At 42.4% G+C, this 24,730-nt stretch overlaps 1 protein-coding gene across 2 annotated transcripts in view; it reads left to right on the top strand.

The window, feature by feature from the left end:
- The window catches only part of MEIS1 (Meis homeobox 1), a 147,625-nt gene that overhangs the window by 65,426 nt on the left and 57,469 nt on the right, over positions 1 to 24,730 (top strand). For both annotated transcript variants that reach the window (XM_074989434.1, XM_074989433.1), the window contains exon 8: positions 17,857 to 18,002. In XM_074989434.1, the coding sequence (XP_074845535.1) occupies positions 17,857 to 18,002 (146 nt within the window). The remainder of the gene's footprint in view (positions 1 to 17,856; positions 18,003 to 24,730) is intronic.

The raw sequence follows: 24,730 nt of genomic DNA on the forward strand, positions 1-24,730 counted from the left end.
AAATCTGGTGTTGCAGCTTAAATGATCAAACCTAACAAGTCACACCATAATCCCAGTTTGTTGAAGTGACACCTACAAACAAATAGAAATGAATATGGAACAGCTTAGCTCTGTGCACCCTGACTCTCCGTAAATGGGAAACATAGATACCTAGAGTGTGTGGGGTTTCCTTGACCCCAATACATGTGTTCCGTTTGTGGAGCTGAGAGTGATGGAAAGACAGAAAGGATATGTGTGACACTGAAGAAAAGCATGTGAGTTCCTGATACATTGGATATATTGTTCTAGAGCAGTTCATCCATGTGATTATACAACAACTTTTTACTGACCAGATCAGGGAGAACCTATGGTGATCTGAAGAGTAAGGACAGATTGTTCAAGTTAAAGCTGCTTAGGAACAGATTCAATAGGCACCCAAGTTTTTCCTTAGATTTAATAAAGCAAACACCTTCTTCACAACAGGGCTTGGGGTGGGGTGGGGGGGGAAAGGACGCACAATAAACTCACTCATTTGAAGAAAGACTTCCCCCATTTCCCTATTTCCTTTCTCCTGTCCATTCTGCAGATGCAGATTCCTCCTCCCATGTTCCATCTTTTCAGTCCTTTTGCTGAAGTCTATGAGATGCCCAACCGTTTCTATGAAACTTTCTATCTTCCCCATGAGCTGAACACCAAAGCATCACACAACCCTTTTCTTTCGTATCACACACAAAAATCCAGGACTGTGGAGAGTTACATGTGTTCAAGTAGCACTCCCTGTCCTCCCCATGCATGATGATAGCCCCTGCTCTGAAGACATCACCGTCTAAGAAGAGCAACTGTGCAGGTCAGGGAAGAGAGTTGAAAGACACTATGCTTATATATTGTTTCTTTGGTAAATAAATAAGCAATAATCATCAGCTGTTCCTCAGGCTAAACAATATAAGTTGACTGACTCCTGCAAGCTTGGCAGAAATGGCTCTTATGGGGTGTTGCATTGGGGAGAGAGGATAATGGTGTTACACGTCCCTCTGGGTGACACACAAGCAGCTGTTTGTAGTAAAGAAGGCAAACTTGTTGAAACTGGCCTAGCTGACACAAAGGAAGTGGCCAGAGTAACTAAGTAGGAAGGTCTGTGAAGGTAGAAGCGTGAACTTTGTATGACGGGAAAAGGAGAATCCATGAAGGGATTCAAAGAATAAAGAAAAACTGGAAATATAAGGGCTTGATTTTTTTTCCAGTGTGCATGGAGTTACATGCCTAAGTTCCCCATGGAGCTGCTGCACTGGAATGCACAAATCAGTATTTGTGGAAGGTGGTGGCCATTTAGATCCATAGCTGATTGTATGCATGCTACCCTGTTAATTGTATGTGCAGTTGAGATGTGCGTTTTCCCCACATGCTTGTGCAAGGACAGTTTTAAACAAGACTCTCTATTAAATTTCAGGACGGTACTGCAAAACATACAAAGTATCCAGCATACCTTATGTAGTCCCTCCATACAGAAGCTCTGGGCCCTGATTCAAAGCCCAGTGAAGTCCGTGAGAGTTTCTCAGGCCCAGAGTGAAATAAGCAATCAAAAAAACATTTGTGGAATCTTCACCTTCTTCACCAGAGCACTGTCAGAAGTCCAGCCTCCCCTGAGGGTGGAGGCGTAGGAAAAGCTTTTTCTTCGTGTCACCTAGATAAGATAGGGGAAGAGCAAAACCTCCAGTGATAACTCCTTTCTTTGTGTATGTGGCTTTAAACACTCTATGTGACAAGCAAAACTGCAGAGCCCTGCAAATCTGTGGATATCTGCTTTATATCCATGGGCAGCCACATATGCAGATATGGGTGTGGATGTCCACAGCTCATTTTTGCAAATATGGATGTAGATATAAATTTTACATCTAGAACCCTGCAAATTTGTGCTTCTCTGCTCTACATCCGTCTGTATCCACATCTGTGGATGCTGATATCTGTGGGCTCATTTTTGCATGTATAGTTGCAGATACAAATTTTGTATACACACAGGGCCCTACAAAACTGCTCTTGCAGCCAACCTCTGCCTGGTGAGAATGAATTGTGGCTAATGACTGTGATTTTTGCTGCTCCAAAAATAGAAGATTCCTTTAACTTCCTTGGTTATTAATTTATTTTACAAAAGCTAAAATGAGAGAGAGAGAACACAACAAGCCTTATGCACTGGACAAGAAAGGGAAGGAAGCTCATATCATTGAGGCACTGGATTGGAACTCTGGACATATGAGTTCAGTTTCCACCTTTCAAACTTCTGTGTGACTTTGCACAAAATACTTAACTGGTGTGTGACTCATTTCCCATCAGTAAAATGGGAAAGAGAATACTCCCACCCTGCCTTTGTGCCTAGCAGAAAGGCGCTCTGGATGCGATTGGTGCTCTGAGATGGAACGGTGGTATAAAAAATAATAAAAACTGGGCCAGACCAGAGTTTCCCTCTTTTCTCCTCTGTTTGGAAATTCAGTAGAGCCCCTTACAGCTAATGATGGAGAGAATGGAAAAAATAAAGGGGACAAAAACAGAGGACATAGGCTAAAATCCCTCCGTGCAGATGATACTTTAGCTGAAATTTCCAAAGCCTTCAGTTTTGGCCTAATGCTGCTCTGGCCCTCAATGAGTATTTTGGATCCTTCAAGAGTCATTGCCAAGCTGTTGGGGAGAAAAATATAGGCTAATCTCTTCCTGCAGCTACCAGATACAGCTGCAGATAAAATGCACAGAACCAGCAGCTGTAATGGTAGGAAACCCGCAAGTTACTGAATGCATTGGATTGGAATTTGAGGGGACCTGGTAGCTAGTAGGAATAGGTGTAAAATATGTCACTTTTAAAAGGCTCCTCAGAATGCTCTGAGGGACCAGTCCTTGGCCTCTGCTAAGACTGGCAAGCAAGGGCTTCCGTTTTAGTTCTTAATGTGTCTCCTGTATACTAGCAATAGGGCCATGATCTACTCATTTCTATTGTTTCCTTGGAAAGCCATTAGATGGTAAGAATTTTCAGAGTATGGTGCATCTACTGGATTCAAACAAGCACAAGTAACTGATTTTTCAGGTCTCTGGCTGTACCAAACTACTAAAAAATATACTTTTAAGTTCCTCAAAGCAAAAGCTTTTCAAAGATTTCAGTAAACCCAAAAAGATGGTTGTTATTTTTAAAGTTTCAGTTGAACAAAAAATTTTGCTGGACCAGAAATGAAATAATTTCCTTAGTTCTCAAGTGTTTTGAGAAACACCCTGTGAAGCTCCCTCTCATATGTCATGCAGAATGGAAGTCATCAAAAAGTATTGCAGGACCATTGTCATTCCTTCCATTAGCATTCACGCTGCATTGTGTATTTACTGTTGGAAGAAAAACATCTTGGTGACTTTCGCTGTGTCAAGACCAGTTCTCTGTGCAAAAAAATACCAGTTTCCCAGTGTCCCATGTCAAAGTTGTTTTTTTCTCGTTACAACCTTTTTAATCACCTCCTGATCTAAACAGCATTGCCTTTTGTGTTGGGCAGAGACAGTCTGGTGGGTAGAAATTTGGTACAGGCTGATGTGAGTCAGTCTCTCTCTGTTTGGCTTCTGTGCCTCCCTCTGTCCCTAAAAGCAGTCTTCCTCCAGTTATTGTAATGGGACCCTTATCAAAGAATACGTTTTTTTTTTTCAGTTGAGGGAGTGGTGAACAGCACAAAAAAGAACTCAGTTTGGTTTTTCTATCTAAACTCTTCCATTCCCCAGACATTCCCAAGAGATTCCTGTGCAGAAGGTTCATTTTGGATTAAGATATTCTTTTCCTAACCTGGTTATTCCGCGTGTGTGTGTGATGAACAATACATTCAGATCCATTTTCTCTTTAAAGCTCTCCCAGGCTTCTTCGTACAGGGAGGTTTTGGTCTGTTCTGACTGCAATTTGCCAGCAACAGAACTGCTTTGGTTATACGTGTTTTGGTTTGTAACCTTGCTTATAAAAATATAAGGAGTTTCTGTTCAGCTTTTTGTCTGTTTGGCAGGGGTCTGAGCACAAGATACAAGTATTCCTAACTCTTTAGTTCAGCGGCCTTGAACTTTCCCTTTGGTGCTGTTTTACTCTGCAACCTTGAACAAGTCACTAAAGTCCTGGGTCCATCACTTTAACTCATGGAATAGCACCTTATTTTGCAAAGAGGCCCATCTGGGTAAGGGTCATATTTTCAGGCCTTTAATTTTATTTCATTGGTTTCCATATCTGTGAAATGGGGATACCATACTAATAATAATTAGCTACCTATTTGAGAAGGATGTGATGCTATGTCTACACTACAGCATGAAGTAGATTTTAAGGCACTTAACTCCATTTTACAATGTCACTGTCTTCGCTGCAAATATAATTAGTTCGACTTTAACGGGTGCTAAGGCCAACTTTCTCACTCCACCCCTTGAAGTTTGAATTTAAAATGCTCAATTAATGCTAGCGTGGAAACAGAGTTACTTTAAACCGGTATCCCACAATGCCCAGAATGTGTCCGTTCCAGCTGCTTTCACCTCCACTGCTCTCCAGAGCTGCATCTACACGTGCACGCTACTTCGAAGTAGCGGCACCAACTTCGAAATAGCGCCCGTCGCGTCTACATGCGTCGGGCACTATTTCGAAGTTAACTTCGATGTTAGGCGGCGAGACGTCGAAGTCGCTAACCTCATGAGGAGATAGGAATAGCGCCCTACTTCGACGTTCAACGTCGAAGTAGGGACTGTGTAGACGATCCGCGTCCCGCAACGTCGAAATTTCTGGGTCCTCCATGGCGGCCATCAGCTGGGGGGTTGAGAGATGCTCTCTCTCCAGCCCCTGCGGGGCTCTATGGTCACTGTGGGCAGCAGCCCTTAGCCCAGGGCTTCTGGCTGCTTCTGCGGCAGCTGGGGATCTATGCTGCAGGCACAGGGTCTGCAACCAGTTGTCGGCTCTGTGTATCTTGTGTTGTTTAGTGCAACTGTGTCTGGGAGGGGCCCTTTAAGGGAGCGGCTTGCTGTTGAGTCCGCCCTGTGACCCTGTCTGCAGCTGTGCCTGGCATCCCTATTTCGATGTGTGCTACTTTGACGTGTGGACGTTCCCTCGCTGTGCCTATTTCGATGTTGGGCTGAGCAACGTCGAAGTTGAACATCGACATTGCCGGCCCTGGAGGACGTGTAGATGTTATTCATCGAAATAGCCTATTTCGATGTTGCAACATCGAAATAAGCTATTTCGATGTTGGCTGCACGTGTAGACGTAGCCCAGGTGTGCAGGACGTAGGACACAAGAAGCCTGGCAAATTGAATTAATTTTTTTTCTGGCTGGCATGACGATAGCATCTGGCCATGATTTCTCAGTGCAAAAGAGCCACAGCATCAAGCCATCAGGAGAGCCAGGATCTCGTTTTGGTCGGTGGACTAGCTCTCGCCCTACCACACGAGGTGGCAGCTGGGCTCTGGGGGCCATGCCTGCAGACAGCGGCATGTCCTGCCCTGCGCAGAGTGAAGGCTTCTTCTCTGCACAGGATTTAGCAGGAGAGGCCAAGAAACTTTTATTCTGTGTTTCACATGTGTACGGGGCAGCCCCCCACCCAGGTGCCATGCGACTGGCAGGCTAGCTCTCACCACACCACATGGCTAGCCCCACCACCACCAAGCGCCATGTGGCTGGCACGCCAGCCCCCATACCACCACACCATGTGGCAGCTGAGCTGTGGGGCCCATGCTTGCGGACAGCAGCATGTCCTACCCTGCGTGAGGTGAAGGCTTCTTCCCTACGCAGGATTTAGCAGGAGAGGCTGAGAAATTTCTTTTCTGCACTTCACATTTGTACTGGGCAGCACCCACACACTGACACCATGCAGCCAGCGGACTGGCTCCTGCCCTACCACACCACGCCACATGGCTAGCCGCCAACCCACCACACCATGTGCTGGCTGTGCAGTCCAGCCCATGCTTCTAGGCAGTATCATGTCCTGCCCTGCATGGGGTGAAGACTGCTTCCCTGTGAGAAACTTGTTTCCTCCACTTCCCATTTTCTGGGGCTCATTCTTAAAAGCTTCAACCTCTGGAATTTACGTCATGCGCCAGGGGGCTGGCTCCCTGACACAGAAATTTTACAGGCCTACTCCCCCCCACCAACTGCCCCTGGTGCACAACTGATTGAACCATGTCAACAGGTTACCCAACCTGTCTCCGGGGCTGGCCCCACAAGGCTCCATGTGCTGGGGCTTATGGGCTCTTTCTCTTTATTAGAAGAGGCAAGGGAATCCCTTCATTCTTTCCTCAACATTTTGGTCTTCTAATGCTTCCTCAGCCTTTCTTTCTCTTCTCAAGCCACTACTACTTCTGGTGGGCAATGGTTCCTTCTAGCAGCCACTAGACACCAATGCCCTCTTGGATTATTTCCTTCTCTTCTGTTTAGCTTTGGGAATTCATAACGGCTACAATTACACTACGGCACTCTGCCAACAGACGTCACTGTTGGAAGAGATTTCCCAACAAAATGCCTGTTGACAGAGTGTGGCCACACACAAAATCAAGCCAGGAGAGTGCTCCACTCTGTGGACAGAGCAGTCAGACTGTTTGGCTGCTTCTCTCGACAAAACAGGAACCTGGAAGCACAGCAGACAGGGCTGCCCATTGTTGTGGATGCCCTGTGTCTCGAGAGAGGCCCCCTGGGGGCATTTACACAGGTGTTTTGTTGACAGAAATCTGTCAATGAAGGCATTATGCCTCGTAGTGGAGAGGCAGAAACCTGTTGGGGAAAGTGCTGGATTTTGTGCATACGCTGTTGACAAAAGGCACTTTGAGTATAAACACACAGCATGTTTTGTCGACTAAACCCCTGCTTGTCGGCAAAACTCTCTAGTATAACTGTAGCCAATGAGTGTGTAGCTAATACTACTAATGGTCCTCTCACCTCATGTTGGAGATGTCAGTGCAATGGCCTCCCGAGAGCATTCCTCATTTCTGTGTTGTAACGACTCACATATTCTCTCAACTTCAAACCTGGCTCCTTCAGCCAGATACACTACTGATACACAACCACTTTTACATTGTATCTTCTTTCTTTGTGAAAAGGCTGTCCCTAGTCGCATGGAGCCAGTTTGTTCCACTTGGGTATCATGAGTGTCAGCTTCTGAAGCCGACCTATTTGGTGTGTTTTCACTGGGAGAAGATGGGTTGAGCAACGTGTTGACATGGTTCAATCAGCTGGGTACTCTCAGAACACATTTGGTAAAGTTATTCTTGAAAGTCACTTTTCTTGAAAAAGGGACAGAAGGAAGCACAGAATACATTTGGTAACAAGGTCCATAATGCAGACAACTCAAACAATTTCTCTCGTTGGGGGAAAGAGATTTTTTTTTCCATGGAGGGGAATGGGGGCAGTGCAGTCTGGGAAGATGACATGACACACCCACTAGCACTTGTGGGGCATTTTTTCCCATATTTCACCAGCAAAAAAAATCCCAGACTGTCATGGGGCTGAGGGAACTGTGGAATAGGTTCCCAAAATGCACTTCTGCGACAGTTGAATTTCCGCAGTTTAGTGGGGAAGCACTTAGTCAACTTTGTGGGCAGGTGCAGAAACAGCTTCAGAATTATAAAATTCAGTGTTACTAATTTGACTTTAATGAATTCAACTTTATTTCATAGTGTAGATGTAGCTGAAGATTAATTAGCAAAGTTTTGAAAAAACACCATACAAAGGCTAAGTGTTGTTTAATTCTTTTGTGTTCCATATCTTGTTCTTGCAAGTGTTCCAGAATTTTAAAGGTAGGCATCTTTCATGAAATACTAGCTTATGAGGAAGATGTTTGAGTTCATGGCTTGCCTGAACATGTGGCTGTACCTCTGGGCAAAAGAAGCTTTGTCTAAGGGTTTCGGGGATGATAAGGTACTGCTACAAAGGAGGATCTGTAATTGTCAAAAGTGAAAAAGCTGTGAGTTTGCTTTTGTGTTTCTCTTTATCAGCAGCATGGTCAGACAAGTGTGCCAACTGAATGTGTAATAACATGTGAAGAGTGAAGGTTATCATGTTTGTTTTTATTTGGCTTTGTTTTCCATTATCAGGTTTCACTGAGAAAATAAAAACCAAGATGTTATATTTTCAAAGAAACAAAAACAAAAACAGAGGTGTAATATTATTGCATATTAGTGAGATTATAGCAGACCTCCAGGCAAAATTGTGGGCTCAGTAATGTGCCTGCCATCTGGCTGGGAAAGAACAGATCCCTAGCATGTGCTGTCCTCGTGAGACTTGGGGTGTTTCTCCACTATGGGTGGAATGATGCTGCAGCGATTGATCCACTAGGGGTCGATTTTAGTAGGTGTTGACTCACTAACTTGACCACCAATCACTCTCCTATTGACTCCAGTATGCTACCAGAATGAGATAATGAGGGGAGTTGCCAGGAGAGATTCTTATTTCAGCCCAGCATGGTGTGGATCTGTGGTAAATAGATCTAAGCTACATTGATTTGAGCTACGCTGCTTAGATCGACTTGTCCCTGTAGCATAGGCCTGTCCAAAGAAGGATTTCATAAGTACCTACACTGCAGGACCTGAGGACTCATTAATCTCCACTGACTTAAGGCAGTAGTCTCCAAAGCAGGTCAAAAATCTGGATTTCCACCCAGGAGGGAATTCTAATATTTCAACATTGGTTTTCATCTTCAATCAGCAACAAGCTGAAATGCCAAAATAATTCCCATAGCAGGAAGTTCTGACGCTTCCAGTTGAAATGAAATGTTTCCACATTGCTGAGTTTTGGTTCAATTTGACGTGAATCTGTGGCTCACTGAGCTGCCCTGGTGTCTCTTGGGAGTTGTAAGTAGGTGCCTCCTGCCACCATTTTCTTTTAAATCTTCCTTGGTGTCCAGCAGCATTTGATCCAAAGGGGAGGCCCACGTGTCAGTTCAGACAACCACAGATTAATGCTGAGCTAACCCCAAACAAAACATTCTAATTTAGTTTGACAAACCCAAATGTTTTGATTTGCTGCCAAACCAAAATGAAATATAATTTTCTTTGGATTTTTTTTCCCTATTGAAAACCAAAATTTTGTGGCAAAATTGAAATTTTACTGCACTTCCTGTCCTAAGCAATTTTGACAGAAAATTCCTGAGCATCTTTGCTTATCTCCCTCTCTGACTGGAAGAAGCAATACAACATTATTTGCTTCCTCTCTCTCTGGGCAGGGTGCAGGACAAAGGCAGGCAGCCTCACTGAGGGAAGGTTTTCTATATGGTAACACTCAGTTGGGATACATTACTCCAACAAAAAAGTGACCAATAGGCTAAAACTGGGGTGTTCTCCTCTTTGCTTTGGGCCTCTTGCCTCCAGTTAGGTTCAGGTGTCCTACAAGCTGTGTAAAAATGCGTAAATGTACCCTTCCACTTACTGGGATGGATCCTCAGCTAGTGTGGAGCCATGTTGGTTTATGCTAACACGAGTTCTGGACCATTTTTACAAGCTGTGTAAATTTTGGCATAGTTGTCATGGTAGTGTGACTCTGGAGACGTGCTTCTTCCTTTTTCATATGCTACCATTGTGTAACCTGTGCCGGAGTGCAAGACAAGTCAAAATTCAGGCCAAATTATTCAACAGACTATTTCCCCCTTTTTTTTTTTGACAGTGTAATAGGCTGGCTCATTAACTAATGCACGAGAAGGTTTTTAAAAAGTACCATATCTGAATGAAGTGTATAACCTTTTCATATTGAATCCATCTTTTCTCAACAGGGTTTTAGTTAAGAGATTTTGCTGTGAGCTTTTGACTCTTCTTGGTTAAAACAGCATATTTTTCCTGTTTAACCAGGGACTTTTCTTTTTAAGCAGTGTTTATCCTTGCAGCTGCCTGAAGTGAGCTTCTGTTTTTGGCAGGAGAAAGTTGTTGGCTTCCCATTAAATTAATTGCTTTCTTTTTCAATATTTAATGCAGAGTATAGATACATAACTCCCAAAATATCTTGCAACTTGTCCATAGTACTGAACTTTTCTGGACTCCATTAAGAAGTTGTGCTATATTTTGCTGTTTTTTCCCCTTTTGGTGTGTAGATGTAAAAACTGCTGGATGGATGAAAATGAGTAAAATATGTGTTTCTTCCCTATTCATCAATGCTGTTTTTACTCTTTGTGTAGACAGCTAATTTGCTGGTTGTTTGCCTGAGGGGAATTCAAGTAAAAAAAGGAGGATCAAGTTACTAGAAAAAGGTGCTCCTGTCTATAAAGAACAAAGTACAATGATTCAAGAAGAAAAAACTGAAAATTTGTCAAATACCAGAGTGTAATTAATACCTGTCCAGGATATGCTATATGCGAATATTTGTGTAGGATGTTTTTCACAACAGTTTCCTTTGCTAACTTGTAAATATGGATTCTGTCTGTGAGTGGCAACCCCCTGCTGTTTGTGTCATGGTCTGACTCCTTGTATGAAAAATGTAATGCACCTCTTTAAGAAATGCCCACAAACACAACATACTGTGTGTGTGCATTGCTAATGCTCATTTTCAATCTCTTTTGTTACTCATTAACTCTTTTTGTTAAATATGTTAACAAGCCTGTTCCTTAATTAAATTGCTCCTCGTTGCAAAGGGTATTCTAAATTCCCCCGATCCCAAACAAACCTACATCCATTGTTGTAAGTCTTTGGGGCTAGATCCAAAACCCTGTGTAGTTCATGTGATTTTTTTTTTCTCTATTGATTTTGGAAGACATTGAATCATGCACTTACTTCAATTTCATGAATAGGTATTTCTGATGTAACAGGAAATGTTATTTACAATAAAGAAATCCCACAGCCACTGTAAGTCTTCTACACTACTGTTTTTCTTGTCATCCCTGTTCTCACTTCTAGTCCCGTGCAAGTTGAGAAATTGTCTCAATGGGTGAATGTTACATATTTAAAAACCGCATAAATGTGGTTGCTGTGCAAGTAGCCAGATTAACAGGCCTGCAATGTGAAACCTGTTGTTTATGCACAGAACCAGTACATCATGGATGATACACCTGACATGATGCTTGCACAGTCACCTCAAACTTCTTCTACTGTGGGTGTGTGCTTCAGGGTTCATATCCATTCATTCCTGAGCTTTCAGTGCCAGTCTGAGAACAACTGTCCACTAGAAGACCACCAACCATTTCTCAGAGGCCTCTGGAAAAACTTGTCATTAAGAAACGACTTTTGGTCACTACTTTCTGGGTCAAATTTGAATGGGTGGTCCATATGGTGTACATTGCCCAGCCTCAGTCAATTCAAGTACACCAGCAGTAAGGGACTGATAAAATAATCCTTACTGTCCCATTCTAGGCTTATGTTTTTAGGGAGTCTTTGGAGCTGATTGAGTTCAGTGGAAGATGTGTTAAAGATGCTGCCCACTTTAGCAGGGGATCTCCACATTCAGCAGGAGTGGGCCCTTTTGTGCAGGTGTGAAGGAAGCAAATTGGTGGCTAGCATACAATACATGTTACATATTTCAGTAATGGACATCTGAGTGAATAGTGCAAATATCATGGAAGGTGCAAGCAATTAACTCTTCCTATGTAAGTTTGAGGAATGTTATCTCAATGCTATTTAGAGTCTCTCAGGAACATTATCCTACCTTAAATTATTCATCAGTAGCAAGTCTTTCCAGTGCAATCTGCTACAAGAACATCATTTTGACGTCTACCAAACTTCCCAGAAGGCCTTTTACTGTGAACTTGTCTTGATTGTATGTGTCAGAGGGGTAGCCATGTTAGTCTGTATCCACACAAGCAATGAGAAGTCCTGTGGCACCTTATAGACTAACGGATATATTGGATCATATGCTTTCATGGACAAAGACCTGCTTCTGCATCTGACAAAGTGGGTCTTTGCCCATGAAAGATTGTGATCCAATTTATCTGGTAGTCTATAAGGTGTCACAGGACTTCTCCTTGATTATATGGACATCAGTTTTGACTGTGGAAAAAGATCCCAGTGCAACTAAGATCAGGAAAGGTGACCAAAGGATTATATTCTTGTCTGGGCTACAAAGGAAGAGCCCAACAGAGCTGTGAATAAATGGTGAAAAGTTAAATACTTTGCTTAGATAATGTGAAGTATCTCCTAATAAAAATAGTCTGAAGTAAAGGGGACCATGCATGAATCCCTCTTTTAAATTTTACTTTCTAAAGAGTATAAAAAGATACATTACCTACATGGCTATGAAGAGAAGCTGTGTATTTATTGTTTCACTGGAATGAAGAACAATGTCACTCTAATGCAAAATCCAATATACCCACTGGCCAGAGCAGATATTTTTATTGTATTAGATTATTAAGCACAAAAATGTGCAATCTAAAACTCCTCTAAGAGATAGAAACAGGCATTAACATGAAAGGTTTGAAAAAATAAGAAGTTAAATTTAGAGAGCTCTTCTAATTTTAAAAGACATTCTCATAGAGCCACAGTAGTGATGTCTGCCAATTCTTAATGCCCTTAAAGTTGCTGTGTGTCTTTTCAGTGCTGTTTGGTACATTTCTTTCACATTTCTTCAGTGAACTCCTTAAAGTGGATGTAGATTCTTATCTAAAAGGTGGATTGTAAAAGCTAGACCCTGGAATGCAGTTTCCATCCTGCAGTTTGGTAGCAGAAGTTCCAGTGGTGTCTAATTTTTCAGACTTCTAGCAAAGCTATTTTTCCCCCAGCGATTTTAATCTAATTTAACTAGTACGATACCCCTGAATAACACCTCCATAAAATATTCAGCTCTTGAGTAAGTATTGGAATGTGGCCTTTTAAGAAGAAGTGTTCTCAGAGTGGAAAAATATAAATATTTTTAAAGTAAATTTGATCATGCAACTGCTACTTAGCATGAAATAGTAACTTACTGCATAAAATAGTGGCATTGGGAAAATGTTTTGTTATTTAGGGAGCAGTATATTTAGCAGTGTGTTTTCAAAGTTGTAGTTAACTTTTAAGACAATTTATGATGAGATACTTTGAGCCAGAAATGTTGGAAAATGACTTTAATTTTCTATCCAAATGTGTCTTTAGCAAAAATTATATAGCATAAGCCAATTTTTCCCTGCCATTGTATGAGGAATAAATTAGGGCCAAAATTTACCGACAATGATGCTGGAAGTGAAGTTCCTAAATTCAGAATTGGACTTGTCATGCGAACACTTTTTTGTGTGTTTAACTTGATGCCTCTGAGTAATTTTGCAGAACTCAACAAGACTGCTCTAATGTATAAAGTCATTATGTGCAAATGTTTCTGGGACTGAGATCTTAGAGACCTAAGAAGTCATCCTGATTGTTTCCAAGGAGCTGAGTGTCTGCATCTTCTACTGAAATGAATTAGAGTTGAGGGTATTCAGTATCTTTGCAGCTTTGGGCCATTTTTATTTAGATGTTTAAATACGGATTTCAGAGCTTAATTCAGATTTCCATGTTTGAATATTTGGCTGGGGCCTAATATATTGAATGAAAAGTTATATTCTCCCTTAAGTATTTCAGTAGGATCTTCACATATTTTTGTCTCACTGTAAAACCTAGGAAACGATTTGGACTTCTCATATGATTTTTGTAACTCTAGCACGTCAAATGTCTATAACTGATCACCCACTAACCCTGAGCATACTTGCATGCTATGGGATTTTTACAGACTTTCTTGCCTTTGGTGCTTCTGTCTACAAATCTTGGGGTGTAAAGGAAAGGGACAGAAGGGAAGTTGGAGGAGGAGAATGTGTCCAGGGACGTAGGCGGAGATTGACCTGAATGAGAAGAACCCCTGCTGCCACGGCCAGTCTGACCTATTGAATGGTCTGAATACAATAAATGCTGCTTTATCCTTTCTTGAAAGGAACAAGATAGCACAGCCTAAATGCCTGGGTGTGCTTAAATAGGCAACTCTGGGATGTTTGAGTCGAGTGTGTTTGAAATCTGAGCTCTGTGACAGCCTGGGAGCTGCCACAGGTCACCTGCCTTGTTCCAGGGGGATAGGTCCAGGTCTCACAAGAAATGGCCCATGGACGAATTGTAGTACAAATTCCTTTCTTTGTTGGATGGCCTCTTTCGCTAGACCATGGCCTATAAAATTTTGTAAAAACAATTCTTAAATATTATTTGAAAGGGCAAATGGCTATGCTGAAAGGTTTGACAGTTTGACATATAGTGCATGGTTTTGATAGCTTGGAAACTGAAATGTGGAGCCAAGCCTCTCCTTATGCTTGTTATAGGCTCAGTGTTTCTTAAATAGTGTCTAGCTGCTGTGCAGAGTTCCTTTGCTCCTAGCAATTTGACAGGCAATGAGTCTGCTTCAGTGATCTTAAATCCTTTTAGACTAATTTGTGAGAGAGCAGAAAAACAGCTAGCACCTTTGGATTCAAGGCTCAAAAATAGAGAATCAGGTATTGCCAATTAAAGTGCCATTTCAAACAATCATATCAAGACAGATTACTTTAAATTCCTCTGATAATGTCATGCAATGCCCAAAGAGAAAAGCAACTGGGAGTTGCTCTGCAGACAAAGAATCCGAGTGGACCCAACTCATCAGAGAATGAAGCGGAGGTAGTGTGAACCAAATTTATGCATTACAATGTTGCATATGTGCAACCCAGATGCAAGCAGTGTGCATACTCTTCTCTTGAATAGCCAAAGGCCATTTTTAAGAGCTTCTGGCCCCTCAGTCACTGGCCTACTAGTTAATTGCCACACGGGCTTCGTGACACATGGGCAGATAATATGACATTTTCAGTTTCTGTCACTAGCAAACGCCACAACGTTGCTTGCACTAGTTGCTAAGAAGCTGTCAGAAACCATTAGCAGTTGGCTAAAGTTGCCCTATGGCATTTCCTCATGGCATCAGCAAAACGAGCATAAATCACCCAGTGGAGCCTACTGCTATACTAATGAGGCTGTAAGCTTGTTTATGGACTAGCATCATTTTTATGATTATTTCCACCTTTTCAGTTTGCCTTCATTTGGCGGCAGGAGAAGTCAACTTCAGGAATGAAGTCACTGCTGACATTTTACAAATGTGGTTCGTAGCTGCTACCATGTGGTTGGTCAGTGGTTCTTCAAGTTTGGTTAGTGTTTTTTTGTTTTTTTTGGTTTTTTTTTAAGGAAGGAAAATTCTCTGGAGACCTCATAGATGTGACTGTGTATCAGATTACAGTGAATGGACATGCTAAAAAACACAATTGACCATTTAGACTTTCCTCTGAGGTTTAGTTCTTTACAGGATCAATTTTCAATGTAAGAAAGTAGAAAAGCTTAAACAATTTATTGAATATATATGAAAGTATTTGCTTTTAGAATAGTGGCTTTATTATCCACTTCCCCTTTTCACCTTCCTTAACTTGTGTTGGACAGGACTAGAGTTTATTGTTTTAGGCTTTTCTGAACATGCACCAGTATTTATACTGGATTGAAAGCATTTGCTTCCAATGAAAATCTTGTCTTAGATTACAACCCAGCAGTGTAATTTCCCTCCCAGATGGGAGCAAAGTAGCTGTATTTGCCTAAAAACAGTAGGAAGAACAAACTCTGCATTAAGCCAAGGCTGTTTTTGGCTTGAGCTAATGATGTAACAGAAACCTTTTATTTGGGATAGGTCACTGCCAGGGATTGAAGGAGGTGATCTGGCTCTCGCTTGAAAGGTTTCTCCATTGTATCTACATAAGTCTTCACTTAAAAAATTCTGTTCCTAATGCTTCTGCTTTCATACAGCAGAAATAAACAGGAAGGGTTCTGGGGAGTGTTATACATGGAATGCAGAAAGCTTTTCCTCTCCTAATGGAGTATATAATTCAGGTGCCCTGAAGGCATGCTTTCAGGAATTCTTTTGCCTGAGGTAATGGGAAGCTAAGGCTGCTTTAAGGCCTTGATTATCTATTGATGCACAAAGCTAGAAAAAAGTCATCTCCTTTGGATTATAGTACATATTTCCATAAATTATCAATGAATTCTCTTCTAGTCAGGCACTAGGCATTGCCTACTAAATTAATCTGTAGAGGGTTTGAAATAGATAGAAAATATATTTTAAAAATAGCGGTAAAACAATCATAAGGAGGTGGTGATAGACCATGTCATTAGGTTAGAAGCGTTTCATTTTTAATCAATGAACATGTAATATTTTTCTTTTTCTTGCTTTTGTCTCACCGATAGAAAGTGGATTAGCCCATGGAAATTTTAAATGCTGTTGAGATTCCCTTGCTCATGTTTCTTTTATGAATTATTATTTTACATGGTGAATTGCTTCTCTATATAAAAGCCTTTATTTTACTTTCTCTCTCTCTTTTTTTTGAACATACTGGGCTTTCAAAGAATTTTTCAGCCAAAGGGTTCTTCACTCTTCATGAAGACCTTGTTTATAAATGTGAATATTCAAATTTGTTCTTGCATTCAAGACACACTACCAGTGATAAGGATGCCTACATATTTACTATAGTCAGTAATATATAAAAATGCAAAATACTAAAAATATAAAACCTGTAGTCACTTTTTAGTTAATTTATATATATTATATCCTGATTTTGACAGTCTAAGACTCATCTTTTTTTATTCCTAACAGAACAGAGGTAAACTCTTGATTCAGCTCAATTCAGTTGACTTTCTTGATCATTCTTGCCGTGGGGTGCAGAGAATGCTTGCCTAATTGCATCACAACTCTGCACTTACCGTAAAAATGCTATCCTTGGAAGCCATGGAACACCAGTCAGTCCATACGTGGGCATGAACAGAATCAATCACAATATAGATTTGTTTATAAAATGCTTTTGGTGTTTAAACCAAAATGGTGCACATACTGACCATACACTGCAACTATTTTCCTCTGAACAGTAGATCGCTATTTCACCACAAACAGAGCCACTGCTAGCCCGTTTTATATTCTGGTGGATGAGCTGCTAATCTGGCAAGTTTAAGGCCCTCTCTGTGTTAAGGAAAATTGTGTGGAATCAATGTAATTAGGTTGTTGAAGACCCCTAATATAGATGTGGTGTGCCAGCACAAGGTGGGGCTTACACGCCTCAAGGGCGTGTGGTTAATCCAGCATGAATTTCTTTGGGCTGGGGTGTTCAACAGCATCACAGGAGAGGAGATGCCAAAGTCCCAGTGAACATGAGTATGATATCATTTTGAACTTGGGTAAAGGACCAAATGGTACCAGGGATTTGACTCTGAATTTGAGCTTTACTTCTCAGACGGGAACATGGTATTTAGACAGTCCCACCAATGGGGGATTGCGGGGGAGGCGGGACAAGGGTAACAATTGGATTGGGGACTGGAGATTCAAAAGGGCCCAGAGCTCCCAGTCACCACCACTGCTATAGTAGCAGCAGTGGTGCTGGAGCCCAGGGATCCTTTGAATTCCCACTGGAGTGCTGCTCCATGGAGCGCTGAGGGTGGGGGGTGAGGCACTCTGAGATATGCACTGTGCTAAGGATGGAGTGACTGAGGCCCTGCCTCTTCTGGGGCCATGAAGCTGCCCTCTCAGTGGCTGTCAGTCCAGCTGCATCTAGACTGCTGGATGTAACAGTGACATAACATCATCAGTACACTGCAAACCACAATGTGGGTCAAACACCATCTGCCTGATCTGCTAATAGGGAGAGAGATTTCTGTGAAGTAACTGATAATGCAACTCTGCACCTTTTGCCTTGGCAAGTAGGATGTTTAATTTGCTGTTTTGTTGCTGTGCTGAGTCAAATAAGAGAAATGGCTCTGTCATTCTAATAGCTGTTAAGAATAAGCCAGAATTTGGCTGAGTGAATTTTTCTCCCCCTCCTCAGGGATTACAGCACGAAAGAATTTGTATCACATTTAAATATTCGTATACCCAATTTATACCCAACATCAGGCTTTGACTGAAGTATCTAAAGGTAGCATAAGTCAAAATTTGATTCACTATGTTTACAGGTGACGGCTTGGACAACAGTGTAGCTTCCCCCAGCACAGGTGATGATGATGATCCAGATAAGGACAAAAAGCGACATAAAAAGCGTGGCATCTTTCCCAAAGTAGCCACAAATATCATGAGGGCATGGCTGTTCCAGCATCTAACAGTAAGTGAACTCTAGATCACATTTGTGAAATGAACATGGGAAATGTCATGGTTGTGGCGGTGGTAGACAAAAATATTTAATAACATGTTACTGGCAGGCAGTTCAGGATGCTTTTCCAACTGTGTCTTTACATCGTTTGCTTGATGCTGAGAGACAGTATTTATAGTCTAGCTTTGTTTTTGTTGCTTTTAGCTTCTTGGTTTGAGTGCAGCTGTTAACAGGAGGTCAGCAGAAAGTGTGATAGATCTTACAGTAATAACATTAGACCCAGTGCTGGTACTCAGCCAGCTCCCCGTCCCTTCCCCCTACCCCCAGCCAATGCCATGGCTGGGGCTGCTGAGGTGCCGGTACTCAGTTCCAGCATGTACCAGCACAGAAAAGGCACTTATTAGCCCAATCCTGGCCTTGTTCACGTGTCTGCAGATCCTGTTGACTTCAGTATGAATTGCTGTTTTGTAGAGGAGAGGAGGGTTTGGCCCATTGTTCTGTGCTCTGGAGAACCTCAGAGAATCAGTTGAAGAAGTGGGGGGAGGCACCCAAAGCTTTTATTTAGGTATGTGTGAGAGATTACCAAATTCCTATCAGAGAGAGGTTGGAGTGGATTAGCTGTGATGTAGGAGCATCATTTTTAATTTGTATGAGACTTTCTCAGTCTCTGAGTGTAAGTTATCACAGTATTTAATATAACAAAGGAGGAAAGAAAGATGTACAGTTATTTGTTTCCACAGCAACTATTTACTTCTGTGATTAGAAATCAAAACTCCAGGCAGGTGCATTGAGCTAAACTTTAGGCTACGCCTTTCGTTTATGATACACAAAGTCTGTCAAACCTTCACCGTTGCTCCCTGGCAGACAGACATTTCCAGTACCACCCTTTCTTGGGGTCAAATTATGACTTCCATATGATGAAATATTGCCAAGTGTTCATTGACTTGGCATTGAAGCCCAGAGCCTGAAATCCTCCAGCAGCCCCTTTGCATAATTGAAGAGTGAGGCCAAAACAAAGGTATATGATATTAAAGCACATTCCCACTTTTGATCTCACATTGAATCAATGATCCACTCTCTTCCATGCCTGTTATTGGGTTGTAGTAAAATAAAAAGCCAGACAACTCACTCAGCTACAGTGGGGTTCTGCCAAATTAGTAAATTCCATGAATGGAAATGAAAATTCTTGTCATCTCTACTTTCCTCACTGTGCCAAACAATGAGATGTTGCAGGTCCAACAAGATTGTACCTGGCAGGGAATTCTGTCATCCTACACTATTCTAGATTGCTGTAAATGAACCTTCATGCCTGATCATGCTTGCCCAAACCTAGATAAGTTGTTAGGTGCCTCCTGGTTAATTTCCCCATACTGGCAGGGTCCAGACTGACTTGTCCAGTGGCTCCAGGCTCTCCCTAACTCAAAAGAACCTTAGGCCACTCCAGGGTGGCCTTTCAGAAGGTTGAAGTCCCTTTTGGTTTGCAGTGTAAATGCTTTACCCCCACTGTAGGGCTGTTTTATCACCAGAAGCAATGAGAATCTTGCAGGCTCTATGCGACTTAATGACCTACAAGGTTGCAGGCAACTGATATTAAATTATTCTGCAAATTCGCCAGTTCATACACCCAATCATAGCCCTTAAGCCTCATAGCATTCTGATCCTCAGACCAGCGTGACATCTCTGTGCCAGCTGACTGCTGCAATGGCTGCTGTTTCATTTCCTGCAGTCCAAGATTGGGACAATACTCTGGAAATGTTGCAATTACAATGGAAAACAATTACAATCCTCAACAAAGTGCAATAATCAAACTCAGACCAGCCCTCACTCTTCCTGCTTGAAGTGCCATCTAGTTGAGATGCTCTAAGAAATATTTATTATTTATATTATCAATATTTATTTCCAGAAGCACTGACAACGTGCTAAGTGCTTTCCAAACTTGGGCAATGGGTGTGAATGGTGCATTGCAGATATAAAGCAATGGCTTTTCTGCAGGGTACCTACTGTAACAACCATACTGCCACTGGTTGGTGACATAAACATTCTGGAGCAATGTGAATGAAGTAACCTTCTCATTCTGTAGAGTGAAGACCGTAATCTCCAGGAACAGTGCAATACAGGTAGTGCTCTTTCTCCAGCATGGCTCTGAAATGACATCTACTTTAAAATCCACCATCCTTGTGGAGGCGTGGCCAAACCAGAGTTAGTTGTGTTGTGATTACACAAAAGCTTAATGAAGAACCACCTTATCCAAACCGTTGTGCTGGCTTGAGGCTTGCCTGATTCATCTCGCAAAACTGTGAAGTAGCACACTCCTGAGGGTTCCAGCTACTGTCAGTTGTTCATTGTTATAGCCAAGTCAAATCTTCTCCAGGTGGATTATGGGCCATTCTCCAACACAAAAAATGCCTGACAAGGTTGCTCAGAGCACCAGACATTTTAGGCTCTCTGAAGCATGTGCTGTGGTAAAGTGGAGACTAAGAGTACAAAGTACCGTAACATGGTCATACATGGTAAGGAGTCAAGTATCGGAGGGGTAGCCATGTTAGTCTGGATCTGCAACAGCAACAAAGGGTCCCGTGGCACCTTGTAGACTAACAGAAAAGTTTTGAGCATGAGCTTTCGTGAGCACAGACTCACGAGTCTGTGCTCACGAAAGCTCATGCTCAAAACTTTTCTGTTAGTCTATAAGGTGCCACGGGACCCTTTGTTGCTGTTACATGGTAAGGAGGTGTCTTTCTACACTCTGTATACAGCTTTGGCCAATCCTCCCACCAGTGAAAGCACTAGGGAACATTTGCATTGGTATGGGTGACCAACCATGTGTGCAGAAAGAAGACAGTGCAGTATGTTTACATTCTTGAAAAAGATGACTGTAACTGGACTAAGGCTGTAGAGAGCTGTATGACTCACTGCTTCTGCATGCCATGTGAGAGACAATAGGAAGAAACCTGAGAATATAGTTATTCCAGTCCAGTAGCAATTGCAGATATTTGGAGGAACAGATTTTTCCACCATTTCAAACATTGTCAGATGCCAGGGTCCTGGAAGGATACCAGCATTGTGGAAGGCTCACACACTCGTTTCTTATTTTTCTGATTATGCCTATCTGTAAATTTGGCATTCAATGGTAGATGCCTTCAGATGATGATGCCTACAAATTGCGTGATTTTGGAGGTTGTTTTGACTGAGGTTAGTAATGTGTGAATGAGTCCTTATCTGACACCAAAGATTTGATACTGAGTTTCCAGGCACAAGTCTGAACTGGGAAAAATTTGGAATTATAACAGCCCAGTCCTGCTTAGAGGACTTCTGGGCATGTAATGACTGTTTGGCACATCATCCTCTTTAAAAGTGCATGCCAAAGCCATTGGCACTCCAGTTCATTGGACTCTCCTTGCAGATTGTAGTAAAATACTCATTCAGTTCTCTCCTAAGAGAACTTCCCAGGGAAAGATCTCAAACTTGCATGTCTCTTGTTCGTTTCCTTGAAGAGACAGATGAAATGATGGGGACAGTTAATACACAGAGCCACTAGGAAGTATCAAAAGCAATGAGCCTTAGTGATATTGCTGTCTACAAAGTTTTGGTGCTCTAGAGCAAAAAAACATTTCATGCCTCAGCTGAATATTACACTTATCTTGGTGCTGCTGTACATCGTCATCTGACGGACAAATGAAACAAGTTCATTACTAAGGGCTTTCTTATGCAAAGGTGAAGATCAACATTTTTGCGGTCGATCTTCGAGGATTTGATTTAATGTGCCTTGCAGGATCCCACTAAATTGAACACTGAGGGAACCCCCACTGACCCCAGTACTCCTCACCAGCACACCACAAATTCAACCTATGGTACATTAACTCCAGGTTTGCAATTCTTGTAGCTGGAGTTTTGTATCTTAGGTTGACTTTGTTTTCTAGTCTTGATCAAGTCTAAGGAATGTGAGAGGGGCAGTAAGGCCCTTCTTCCCTCTTTCATTTAAGGACACCTGTCTTACCAGTCTAGCCTGAAATATCAGGAGACACTGATGGTCCACAGATTACTGGTTACTAACACACAGCCATTGAACATGCTGCAGCCCAAGCATCACTGATTATAGTCTCTCTGAGAAAGAAATTAAACTTTCTGAAAACTGTTTCAGAAACAGTGCAGCCTACAAGCTTGGGCCTGTTAGAATAAAGTAGAAATCGGAATCCATACCAAAGAAAATACTCCTTTTAGAAGGCAAGAATCCAAAGGCTTTGCCATCATAATGCAGGTTCAGTGTGTAAGACCAGATGCACCACAAGCCACACTGGCATCTACAGGACCACTTGAACCTGCAGCCAGGGGAGAGGGAAAAGTGTCACGCCTTGTTAGACCTGGAGCCAAGCCTCAAGGGAAAGGGGCAGAGCTGTTGAAGATGATCCAACTGCTTGACCTTGCACTGTATTTTGAATTGTCCATATGCACAGCATCCAGGGTAGATAAAAAATCCCTTTCTTACCTTGCCTGCCTCAGCCCCTTGAATTCAACATTTGGGTAGTGCAGACAACAAATTCAGTTACCTCAGTATGGTCCATAAGGAGACAGAGTCCCACCTGACACTCATGCTGCAGAAGCTGACTTAGAAGGGGATGTAGGACCCAGCCTGTAACAAGCCACGGGGATGAGAGGGTTGAGCCATTGCCACGGGTACCTTGCTCAGGAGGGTTCTGTGCTGGGACCTCACACTCACCCAATCTGCTGACATCCAGTAAGACTTAGAGGCCGGTGTGGCAGCATCTGGAGAGGGCAGATGGACTGAGCTGCTGGACCAGTTAGGTAACTTCTTTGAAGCTGCAGCCACCAGTGCTCCTGCCTCCTCTCCACCATCCTATGGATACACCCCTGGCCAAGCTTCTCAGGAGCTGGAGACTTCCTCCTGTCCACTGTGCAGGGGGAGGAGGTGGCAGTGAGGGGGTGTCAGAGGGTACCTCTTCCCCCTCCCATGTACCCAGTCTCTGCTGAGCTACAGTGGTCCATGTCCTGGTGCCCCTGGGTCTGGTGTGAATGCTGCCAGCGCTGACTGTTAGGCTCCTTAAATACTCCTCTTAAAGAGACAGCAGGCTGGCACACTCACCCCTACACACAGGCATTCCCTCTCACACATGTTGTTGGGGTTACTTCTTGGTACGGTACTTCCTGTTGAAATGCACAAAGCACATTTATTTTCTGTTATTTTATTCTTGCATAGTTCATTCAGGGTTACAGTACTGTTTGGTTTGACTTCTGCATTTCATGATTTTATTTCTCCTCTGCTTAGTACTAGTCAGTGAGTGAGAGTTCTAATGTGCCTTACATGTCCTGGCTAGAGTAATTATCATTTTACTTCTTACTTTTATTAGCATATTGTGCTTTGCCATTCATTACTTAATAACACTATCCTTCTAGAATGTAAATTTATCGTGTACTCACCTTAGCAATGCCAGTTTAAAAAAAAGCTAAGCACATAACTTTAGCCATTGTGTAAGTGAAGGTCACTTATTTTGATCCATGAAATAACTTAAAAATTACATGAAAATAAAAGTGTGGGTTCCAAATTTGATACTAATAGTAAAGACAGAGTCAAATGTTAGAGACTACATACATAATTGGGATCCATAAATGTAAATAACAATATAATTCAAAAAATAAATTCCTTTTCTTAATAAAAGAGAGAAAATCTTAATCACATATGTTAAAATTAAGTAAATATATTTTTGGTGAAGGGAAAAACAATTGACAAAAATGAAGTTAATGGCAATAATGCAGTCTGTGTGTATTAGAGAAATTAAGCATGTTTATTAATGTTTATTTCTCTCTCCTGAACATAGCGAATGAACTATCAAACTTGTGTTTCTGATAACTGTGTTAAAAGCTCCAGAGCTAATACCTCAAGGCTGGGGATTGGGAAGATCTTGCTCTATTATGTCCTGATTGTTCTAAACTTACATACAAACTTAAAATAGGTCTTTAAGCAGTATATGTATATTCTTCTTTCTTTATATAGGCATTAGATATAGTCAGGGTGGATTACTATGTTGGGCCCTGGACAAGATGGGTGGGCATGCCTCCGGGCCCCTAGAAGAGGCAAGGACTTGGGCAGAAAGGGTGTGATTGGATCTAGCCTCCCCCAGCCATTCCTTCAGTGCTGCCCAGGGCTCCAGCAGTGATCTAAAGGGCCCAGGGCTCTGGCTACTGCTGTTGCCACTGTAGTGGTGGCTGGGAGACTCAGATACTTTTAAGTCATCAAGCCCCAGGGCTGCTGCCCCCTTTGCATCCCTCCCCCACATTGGTGGGTCTGGATGCAGTGCTCTTGTCAGCTAATTTCTAAATTGTTATTTGGGGGAAAATGAGAATTTTCAGATTACAGTCACATCCCCCACAAAATCTGAAATGACATCCCTGGGGAATGACCAGGTACTCTAGCAAGGTGCTACCCTTGTGTGCCAGTGGGGACCCTGCCTGGAGCCGAGTGGCAGGTACCACAAGTCCCAGCAGTAGTGCAGAACTGAGTGGCAGTCCACCATATAGACCACCACCCTTGCTTTTGCACTGCTGCCAATGGCAGCACGGTCTTCAGAGCCTGGTGCCCAGCCAGCACCAGCCACCCAGCCAGTACTTCATTTCTGCTGGCGTTGAGCTCCCAAATCTCTTCTGATATAATATAAGTATGGGGGAAGCAGAGCGTCCTGGAGGTGAGAGTTCAGTGGGGAGCCTGGGAAGTTGTGGGGGCCAGGGTC

Source organism: Carettochelys insculpta, chromosome 3 (assembly GCF_033958435.1).
Source record: "Carettochelys insculpta isolate YL-2023 chromosome 3, ASM3395843v1, whole genome shotgun sequence".
In the NCBI taxonomy this organism is placed as follows: domain Eukaryota; kingdom Metazoa; phylum Chordata; order Testudines; family Carettochelyidae; genus Carettochelys; species Carettochelys insculpta.